This window comes from Pantherophis guttatus, chromosome 1, assembly GCF_059756535.1.
Source record: "Pantherophis guttatus breed Tessera chromosome 1, ASM5975653v1, whole genome shotgun sequence".
Lineage (NCBI taxonomy): Eukaryota > Metazoa > Chordata > Lepidosauria > Squamata > Colubridae > Pantherophis > Pantherophis guttatus.
Window position 1 is genome coordinate 292522564 of NC_142063.1, and position 10975 is coordinate 292533538.

The following is a 10975-nucleotide window of genomic DNA, read 5'->3' on the forward strand; positions in this document are numbered from 1 at the left end:
CAATCTGGCCACTCACTTTTGCACCAGCTATAATTTCTGACCCAAAGTATACCCATGCTGAGCACATTGCAGGAGACAAAACATGAATGGTAAGGATAATAATCACTTTTCTAAGGCTTACTGGTCCAGTAAGGTTGTAATTGATGTACCAGCTGAATTCTTGTACTTGATGTTTTGAATAGCAGGTTGAACTGAATCTAAAGTACCACTTGGCAAAGCAAAAACCTGCTATTCTCAGACATCTCCATTTATTCCTTTAAAATATTCTTGTAACTCAATATGTGACTTTACTGTGGATTAATCCCGTGGAAATTGTGGAGGTTTGTTTTCCTCCTCGCTGCTCAGACACTCCTCAACATGGGGGTACAGCTCACTCCTATTTGCACGGCTGGGTGTCAATCAAACCCTCTGGAGCTGGATACGCCCTGCTTCCTGCTCCTTCCTCAGTCTTTTCACTCAGCCATTTGCAAGTGCATTAGGGTGTCTGTTCTCTCGTAGTTTTCTTACTAAATTGTTATTTTAATTTGTTATTTTTCCATTTTTGACCGTTCCCTGTTGTTTTTGAGGCTTGCGCTTTTCACAGCATTACTAGCACAGGCTAATTGGAGCGGAACGGCGGTTCGGGGCTCCGGCCGCCGTTCGAGGCTTGGCTTTGCTCAAATAACCATTTCTTGCCGCTGCAGCCATCCCTTGCCTTTTTACTGTGTTCTGACCAGCGCAGCCTCGTTTTTGGATATCGCGGCTTGAGTCCCTGCCGGCTGGCATACTCATTAGCCGAACGGAGGCTTACTTGGGCAATTTTGGGCTCCAGCCGTAGGCGCTTTGTTTCGCCTGGCTTGCGACGCTCCAACGCTTCCTTTTCGGACCGCCATCTTGTGCAGTGACCTGGGCTTTGGTTTCCAGGATCACTAGCCCACCATTGTGCCTCTTCAACTTGTGCAGCGACCTGGGCTTTGGTTTCCAGGGTCGTTTGCCTTCCTGCAGGTGTGGACGCGGTCCAGCGGTTACCTGCACGTGAATCTGCCTGACTCAGCGCGACTGCCATCATCAGGGAAGTAAACCCCCTTTTTTCTGTTGATAATAATTTAAAAAAAAAAAAAAAAAAAAAAAACGGAAATTCAAAAAAATTCAGAAAAATTGTATTTGTTCTTATAAACAATATGGAGGCTGTTGATCTGTCTTCAGACCTTGACAGGAGTCCATCTCCGTCTCCAGTTCCTTCTCCTAAGCACGCTAAGGGGAGGAAGACCAAGGGTGCCAAATCTACCAGGTCGGGCAAGTCTTCTAAGGCAGACAGGGATGCCCAACGCAGACACAATGCTCTGGAAAAACAGTTCACAAAGGCACAACACCAGGCTCAGTTGCTTGAGGGTCATGAGCCAGTTGATGATGATTTGGAACCAAATGCTGTTTGTGACCCGGAGGCGCTCCAGGATATTGCTGTCCAGGATGCTGAACCTTCTGCAGTCTGTCCTTCCACTTCTACGAATTTTCCCTTGACATCTGTTAACCAGCCCTGTGTCAGAGCTAGATCAAGGTCCTCTAGCATGGCTAGTCACATTTCTCAGGCCCCTAGGCATGTTCCTGAGGCTACCTTCACACCCACTGCAGCAGGTCTCCGCCCTGAGGCGGGACCTACCCTTGGTCAACCTGTGGATTTCCAGTCGTTGTTTACTCAGACTATGTCCCACATTTTTCAGGTTGGGTTGCAGCAGGCCTCTGGTATGTTACCCATTCCAGGTTGTGTACCTGCTCCCTCATGTCATATGCCGTCTGCCTTGGAGCAGCAACCTTCTACTTCCTATGTTCAGATGCCTGAACTTGTCAGGGAGGATGACTTCCTAGATGACTTTGAGATGTCGGAGGATGAGGAGGCGGTCCAGGACAAGCCTGCCTTTCCGGGATTATTCAAGCCTTCAATGTTTCGTTCCCTTTTACGCAAAGCGAAGGCTGCTACCAACATGGACACCAATTTAAATCAGGGTTCTGTTTCTGCTCCGCCAGACCCTAATAGTAACTTGTTTAATCTACCTCAACCTGATCACGACTTTGTACCGTGTCCTGACCTTTTCTGTCAGGTCATTCAGAAACCATGGGACCACCCCGCTTCACTTTCTGGCCCGAATTCCTTCGATCGAAAGCTATACGCCTCGGCCCCTGTGTTAGATGCTCTTTTGCAGTTACCTAAAGTTGATGATCCCGTAGCCAGTCTGACATCATCGTCGATTCTGGTAGGTGAAGCTGGTGACGGCCTCAAGTTTGAGGATAAGCGGGCGGAGATGTCATTCCGGAAGACACACCAGGCGGTAGCATGGGCCATCCGGGCTGCTACTTCTTCCTCCTTTTTCAATCGGGCGTCCCTGGTGTGGCTGCGTCAATTGAGGGACAGACTGCCTCCTGAAGACGCGCGGTTGCAGCAGGATCTGGCAAAGTTAATCGCTGCTGCTGAATATTCGGCCGATGCGTCCTTGAACGCAGCTAAATTTGCTTCGCGAGCCTTGGCTTCGACAGTTTCTTCTAGACGACTTCTGTGGCTTCGTAATTGGAGAGCTGACGCAAAATCCAAGTGGCGTTTGACTGCTGCTCCGTACAAGGGTCCGGCTTTGTTTGGGTCGTCTTTGGACTCCATCTTGGTCGAAAATCGAGACAAAAAGAAGGTATTGCCTATGGCTTTCAGACGCCCGGATAGACGTTTTTTTCCCTATAGCCGGCAGCCATTTCGCTACGACCAAGGTGCCGCAAGCGCATCTTATCAAAGATCTTCTCAATTCTCTTACCAACCAGCTTCAGACCGAACGTCCTTTCGTGGCCGTGGCCACCACCAATCCACCTTCCGGCGCCCCTTCCGCTCCTCTACTTCCAGATACTCTAGACGTGGCAAGTGACTCACCGTCCCTGGCACCGATTGGGGGCAAACTCCAGGCCTTTTCCCACCAGTGGCCTCTTACCACCTCGGATGCCTGGATTGTCCAAACTGTCACCAACGGTCTTCGTTTGGAATTCATTACCATGCCACAGGACTTTTATGTGCAATGCCCCTGGCCGCCTCAGAGAGACAAGAAGCTTCTTCTGTCTCGCGAAATACAACATCTGCTGCAGATACAGGCCATAGAACGTGTTCCATCGACACAACTCGGAACCGGCTTTTACTCAACGCTATTCCTGGTGCCGAAAAGCTCGGGCGATTGGAGGGGCATTCTGAATCTACGACGCCTCAACCAACACATCTTATACCGTCGGTTCAAAATGCATTCGCTCAAATCATTGCTAGGCTGCATCCGACAGGGAGATCTAATGCAATCAGTGGATCTAAAGGAAGCGTACCTGCACGTGCCCATTCACCAATCACACAGGAGGTACCTCAGGTTTGCGTTTGGAAACCACCACTTCCAGTATCGGGCGATGCCGTTCGGCCTTTCGTCCGCCCCGAGGACTTTTACAAAACTGTTGGCAGCGGTGGCGGCGTCGCTCAGAGAGATACCTGTCCGTCTAGCATGCTACCTCGACGACATTTTGATTCTATCATCATCAACCGAACTGGCGATTCGAGACCGGGAGTTGGTACTTCAAACTCTTCAGGACCACGGATTCACCTTGAATCTCACCAAAAGTCATCTGATCCCCACGACTCATATTCTGCACCTAGGAGCAATGATAGATTCGAGTCAGTGTGTCGTCCTTCTGTCTCCAGACAGGCGTGTCAGCATACAGCATCTTGTGTCTCAAATTCTTCTGAACCGGACTGTTCCATTACTGACGCTCTCCCAGCTTCTGGGAAAACTAATATCCTGCATAGACATTGTTCCCTGGGCACGTTTCCATCTTCGTCGCCTACAATGGTTCCTGCTTCCCTTCCAGAAGCAAGGTCGGGCGGAGTCCACCTTCAAAGTGACAGTTCCGGCTCCAGTTCGTCTCTCCCTGCGATGGTGGTTGTCTCCAGCTCTCAGCAGGGGCTCTCCCTTTCTGGAACCGAAACGGATGGTTTTAACCACGGATGCGAGTCTGCGGGGCTGGGGGGCCCATCTCAACTCCCAGTTAGCCCAAGGGGTCTGGTCATCGACGGAAAAACTGCACAATATAAATTGGCTGGAGCTCAGGGCGGTAAGGTTCGCTCTTGTGCACTTCAAACATCTTGTGTATCGCCAAGACCTTTTGATACTAACAGACAATGTGGCCACCAAGGCCCATATCAACAAGCAAGGGGGGACCCGCTCTTGGACTCTGATGCAGGAGGCGGAGAGGCTGCTGTCGTGGGCGGAGCTCCACCTCTTGTCGATAAGAGCCGAACACATTTCCGGGACTGTGAATCGGGAAGCAGATTGGCTCAGCAGAGACCAGTTAGATCACGCCGAATGGCGGTTGGAACCCGGCCTGTTCCAGGACCTGTCGAGGAGGTTCGGCCTACCGGTAGTGGACATGTTTGCGACAGCTCTCAACACTCAATTACCAAGATTCTATTCCCGTTACCCGTCTCCAGCGGCAGAGGGTCTCGACGCTCTACGGAGTCCTTGGCCTCGAGGACTCCTTTATGCCTTTCCTCCCTTCCCTATCATACCCAAAGTGATTCGGAAGGTGATTCAAGAGCGGGCGAATCTACTGCTGGTAGCACCGTATTGGCCCCGTCGAGAGTGGTTCGCAGATCTAAAGAACCTGTCTGTCGAGCCACCGTGGAGGATTCCACCAGACAAGGTCGTTTTGACTCAAGGTGTGGTACGCCATCCGGAGCCAGAATGGCTCCGATTAGCCGTGTGGCATTTGAGCGCATAAAGCTATTCAAGGACCACTTATCGGAAGATGTCATTTCTATCATTCAGGCCGCCAGGCGGCCATCGACAGTTCGCATTTATGACGCCTCTTGGACTGCCTTTGCGACATGGTGCAGTGCTCATCACGTTGACCCCACGTCCGCAGTTGTTCCGGACATTCTGCGTTTCCTGCATGCGGGGTTTTCTAAAGGTCTAGCTCCAGCGACTCTTCGTCGTCAGGTGGCTGCTCTGGCCACTGTTTTGTCTGGAGATAATAAAGTTCCCTTGTCTCAGGATCCACGAATCCGTTCCTTTCTCCAAGGAGTCACCAACCTGCGACCCCCGTCGGTTCATCGCTACCCTACATGGGACCTTACCTTAGTGTTACAAGCCTTGACTGCACCACCATTCGAACCTCTTGCTTCGATCAGTCTGCGTTATTTGTCTTTGAAGATGGCATTTTTGCTAGCAATCACTTCAGCTCGTCGTGTATCTGAGATTGCAGCCTTGTCTATGAGGAGTGATCTCTGTATTTTTTACCCGGACCGGGTGGTCTTGCGACTTGACCCGGCCTTTATTCCGAAAGTGAACACACGTTTTCATCGGGCACAGGAAATTATCTTGCCTGATTTCTGTCCGGACCCTCGCCATCCTACTGAGAGACGCTGGCATACTTTGGATGTGCGACGGGCGTTAAGGCGATATCTTAAGAGGACTGCCTCCTTCCGCAAGACTGAGGCGCTGTTGGTGTCTTTCCTCCCCTCCTCCTTGGGTCAGAAGGTATCCTCAGCAACAGTAGGCAGGTGGCTCAAAGCCTGTATTTCTCGGGCATATGAGTTGAAGGAGGCTCCTGTCCCGGGTGGTATCCTGGCCCATTCTACCCGTAGTGCCGCAACATCGGCGGCTTGGGCTACCCAGGCATCGGTAGATGATATTTGCCGGGCGGCAACCTGGTCCTCTCTTTCTTCTTTTGTTAGTCACTATCGTTTAGACAGGTTTGCTTCTGCAGATGCTGCCTTTGGCAGAAGAGTTTTACAGTCTGTAATCTCTCCCCAAGGCCAGCCTTCAGTTTAATTCCCTCCCTCTTTTCTGGAACTTGGGTATGTCCCATGTTGAGGAGTGTCTGAGCAGCGAGGAGGAAAATGGTCGTTGCTTACCTGAACGACCCTTTTATCCTCGCTGCGATGACACTCCGTCCCTCCCTTTTTGTCGCCGGGTCTGGCCTTGGTGGAGGTCTCTTTTTGTTCTCCCTCTGTAGCTGTTCTGTTCCTGTCCTGCTATCTGGGGATTTTTCTTTCGTGACCGTCCTGCTGCCCTTGGGCCAAGATGTCTTCGTGAAAAGACTGAGGAAGGAGCAGGAAGCAGGGCGTATCCAGCTCCAGAGGGTTTGATTGACACCCAGCCGTGCAAATAGGAGTGAGCTGTACCCCCATGTTGAGGAGTGTCATCGCAGCGAGGATAAAAGGGTCGTTCAGGTAAGCAACGACCATTTTGATAAAAACTGGGTTGCGTTTCAAAGGTCTGCATGCAATCTCACATACAAAGTTTCTTCTGTACACTTTTTAACAATTACTTTCCATATTTGTAAAGGTAGCCTAAGGTAGTATTTTGCCTCTAAAATAGTTAATATATTTTGCATATGTGACTCTTTCAACCCCAACTGCTATAGCATGTGTTGGGAAAAAAGTTCAATCTTTGAATTTCACTTCAAAAGAGTTTATTTATATGGTATACTTAATTTAGTGCAGCTTTTTTATTTAGAAACATTTTCAGAACAACTCAGTAGATAACATTTTTTTAAAAAATAAAATAAATATTGTCAGTATAGCTTTAAATTATTTTATTTGTTAGCTTACAAATTTAAGCTTTGTTTAACTTACAAGATTCCGCTCAAACCAATAATTTTTTAAAATTTTAGCAAACAAAAACATACTTATTTGAAGTAGCAAAAAATTGAGTTCTTAAAAATGGGCACTCCTAATGTTGCTATGTTGTCTTTAAAAAATCTATTGTAATAGTATTTAATTATGTTAATTAAATTAATCAACTTTATTAATAATTTAATTTATTTCATTTATAAATGCAGAAGAAAATAGATACAAAAAAAATTAAATTCAATAAATTAAGTATCTGTAGGATGAAAAACCACAGTTCTTAAACAGCAAATTAAACCTTTACCATGGTTAAAGATGGTTACGCCGGGTTGGCCATGGCAAGTTGGCCACAGCAAGATGGCTATGATGAGATAGCTGCAGCAAGTTGTCCTAGACCCGCTAGCGGAATGAAGTTGTGCAATTTAGGTGATTGTTCTCCTGTGCTCCTAGCATTATCTGTCATGCCTTACTAAGGAGTTTTCTGGAAATATTTGAATCTGCCAGTCCTACATTGAAAAATCTAATTAACCTTCCTGATTTAGCACATCTTTAAGCTACTAGATCAAATTTCTGCTACAAACTAGGCAGCCTTCAGCAACATTTTTCTGTCCATCTGGAACCTTACAGATACTGTATATGAAAGCTGGCTGGGTGACTTTGGGTTCGTCACTCTCTCTCATCTCAATCCATCTCATAGTGTGGTGGCTGTGGGGAAAATAGGAGGCAGGAATATTAGGTATGTTTGCCAGAGAGAGGGGGGAGGAGGAGAGGATGGTTTTATAATTATAATAATTATAATTGTATTTCTTCCTAGGTAATAACCTTGATGCTGTTCATGACATAACAGTGGCATATCCTCAAAACATTCCACAAACTGAGAAACATCTTCTATGTGGAAATTTTCCCAAGGAAATTCATTTTCACGTCTGCAGATACTCTGTAGAATCCCTGCCAGCCTCTCGGGAAGACTTGCAACTTTGGTGTCAGAAGCGCTGGGAAGAAAAAGAAGAACGGCTGCGCCAGTTCTATGAAGGCAAAAAATACTTTGATGTGTCAGGGAGAAGCAAAATCCCACCCTGTAAATCTGAGCTCAGGGTCTTGGTTGTTAAGTGCATTTCCCTCTTGTACTGGACATTTTTCACAATCTCTGCGATTGCACTGTTGTACATGTATAACTTTGTACGATGGTATTTTGTGGTTGTAGTTGTCATTTTCTCTGTGCAAGAAAAGTTGTTTGGTGGACTTGAATTGATAGAACTTGCATGTCATCAATTTTTTAATAGACGCAGGTTATCCAACGTAAACAGATGTTAAATTTAACTGGCGTGTGTACTGTTTGAATGGGTGATGTTTGTGAGCACTTTTCAGATGTGCCATAAACTTTTCATAGTGGAAGGAGATTTTGCATGGGAATTAATTTTTCTTAATGCTGTTTTGGTTAATGCACTGTACTCTTCTTGTAAAGGACAAAAGTTCACATTGAATTTTTAATTTTTGAATGTATCAATGTTCCTCTTGCAGCTAGCCTCTGCAGCATCGCTGGAAAAGCATTTGCTGACCGATCAAAGTTTATATCCACTGAATTGTTTAAATACGTAGCTCTAAATTGCTGGGCAAATTAGGGAGCTAAAAGTCATGGACTGTGATTCTTACAGTGCCTTGCTATAAATAATGTGTGAGATTTGAAAGTCCCAGTTTATTACACAATTAATAGTTGACTATCTTACATTTCTCTACCTTTATACCTTACAGAGAGTTTAATGGCTGATGCAATTTTGTCATCCAAATCAACAAATATTTTGATCTACTGAAAGAGAAAACAAAACCCAGGACCTAAAGTTGGATGAATGAAGATAGTCTGTTTTGAACTATTAAAACGTATTATATTTGAGGGAGGGGTGGAATCCAAAAGTCAATAAGGCTTACCTCTAAGTAAAGGTGCTAGTAAAGGTAACTGAGCTGGACCCCACTGTCCTTTTGCAAGTCCTAAATCATCTTCAGGATTCCATTCCTGTGAATTGTTTGTCATATGGTGAAATCACAGTCCATCTCCATTTCAGGTTTAAGCTGCCCTGCAAACCTAACTGCTAAATGCTCAGGCAAAACAATGTAAAACTGGGGGAAGTATTGAAATTAATTTTCCCATGATATGAAAATAGAAATAATGTTAAAAATTGCCCCACTGGATTATTACTATAAGAAACATTAAGGTTTTTCTATTAACGTTTGTCTCCTTTCCCAAAATCTGAATTAGGAGAATACTTTTAGCATGGAAACTAAAGGACACTTGTGAAATCAGTCCATGCTTGACCATAAGCAACCCCCCGCCCCTCCAAGGCTTCTACTCCATGTAATGAATTATATATATTTTTTTCAAATTTCCTAACTGGACCCTTTTTTCTTTTTATGGCTGAACATCTTCCCTCCTGCTATTTTTTAATGGAATTAAGGTAAAAAAAGATGGCTGCAGTTCACCCATCTTTCACACTTAACACTACAGGCCAAGACATTTCTCTGAATGTTAATAATACCAGAGCTATAAGCTATATGTTCAACATGTTAAATGTCATGGCTACTTCCACATCTTTTTCAACCCCTGTCGCCCCTACTGTAAATTTTCACACAACCATTTTATAAATAAATTGTATTAAGAGCTACTGGCATATGAAAGGTCTGTAAACTGGTCTTAGATTATCAATGTTATCGAAATGTCAATGTTTTAGCCATAAAAAATATTTACTCTAGAGCAACAATAAAGAATTTAAAATGCAAATTGTACTATTTATTTTTTTTTTTTTTTTTTTTTTTAATATACTTTATTGAGTTTTCCAATATTTAAAAAGACAAAATACAATCTCAATCTTGATCCGGGGTACGGTGTTTACACATTTCATAAGTCAAATATTGGATGGATTCCATCCATAACTATCACTATACATTATATTATACAATACTATATAATCGTCTACATTTCTATGCCATTGAGTCCATTTCTGGTGTTTAAGCAACTATAGCCTATTATCGTACTTTTATCCTATTCTTTAACCAATTATACCAAATTCCCCATACTTCATAGTGCTTAGAATTTTCTTCATTTTTTAGCTCGTTTGTCAGTTTAGCCATCTCTGCGCACTCTAGGATTTTATTTATTAATGTTTCCTCAGAGGGGGTAGATTTAGATTTCCAAAGTTTCGCAAAGGCTATTCTAGCCGCAGTAATAATTTGAATTGCCAAATGGGTTTTATTATTGTTGAGACCATCTTCCGTCATACCTAAGAGAAAGAATTCCGGGGCCAGGACTATCTCCTGTCCCATTATTTCAGAGAGCCAGAGTCGGATCTTTAACCAAAACTTTTTGGTCTCAGGACAAGTCCACCAAAGATGATAAAAGGTGCCGACCGTTTTTCCACATTTCCAGCATAAAGCAGAAGAGTTTGGGAATATTTTAGCCAGCCTGTCCGGGGCTAGGTACCACCTATGCAACATTTTGTAGTGGTTTTCCCTGAATGTTGACGATTTTGTTATTTTGAGGTTCCTATTCCAAGCTGTCTCCCAGTCATTGAAATTAAGGCCATATCCTAAGTTTTTCTCCCAAATGCTTAACTGTTTTTTAGCTATCATCTCCGCTCTATCCTCATCTAATATAAAGTTATAAATTTTGGATAACATTTTCTTATCTGGACCCCAAATGATTTTATCAAAATATCCATATTTCATTTCAATACCCCTTCTATCTCTATCTTCTTGAAATCTAGACTTAATTTGGAGATAGTTCCACCAGTCCAGATTGAACCCCTGGTCCCTCAATGCTTCCAAAGGTTTGAGCTTCCCTTCTTCGTCCAAGATATCCTTATATGTGCCCATTTTATAGTTTCCTCTCCTATTTGGGACCACTAGAGCTTCCATAATCGACAACCAGCTAGGAACCTTGGTATATATCTTCTGTCTAATTTCCCGCCACGTACAAATCAATGTCTCTCTTATTTTATGTTTATGAAAATACGTTTTCCTCCTATCCTTTATATCCCAGAGGTAAGCATGCCATCCTTCATGGAGGTCATGTCCTTCTAGTGTCAGAGTTCTCCCTTCTTTTAATTTAATCCACTCCTTTATCCAAATTATTTTTGCCGCCTTTTGGTATAATTCCCAATCAGGGAGCCCAAACCCTCCCAAATTTCTTTTCCCTTGAAGTGTCTTAAGAGATATCCTTGATTTCTTACCCTCCCACAAGAAATTCCTAATATATTTATTCAAATCCAGGAAGAATTTTTTATCCAGAGATACCGGTATGTTTTGAAATAAAAATAGAAATTTCGGTAGAATATTCATTTTGATCGCCGCAATTTTCCCGGTCAG

At 44.3% G+C, this 10975-nt stretch overlaps 1 protein-coding gene across 4 annotated transcripts in view; it reads left to right on the forward strand.

Moving 5' to 3' along the window:
- LCLAT1 (lysocardiolipin acyltransferase 1) overlaps nucleotides 1-9392 on the forward strand; it is a 79648-nt gene extending 70256 nt beyond the window's left edge. For 3 of the 4 annotated variants that reach the window (XM_034427966.3, XM_034427967.3, XM_087883109.1), the window contains exon 6: nucleotides 7434-9392. In XM_034427966.3, the coding sequence (XP_034283857.2) occupies nucleotides 7434-7933 (500 nt within the window). In that variant the 3' untranslated portion in view covers nucleotides 7934-9392. Of the gene's footprint in view, nucleotides 1-7246; nucleotides 7356-7433 lie in introns of all 4 variants that reach the window. The other variant, XM_087883110.1, reaches the window with a different exon arrangement.
- The last annotated feature ends 1583 nt before the right edge of the window (nucleotides 9393-10975 follow it).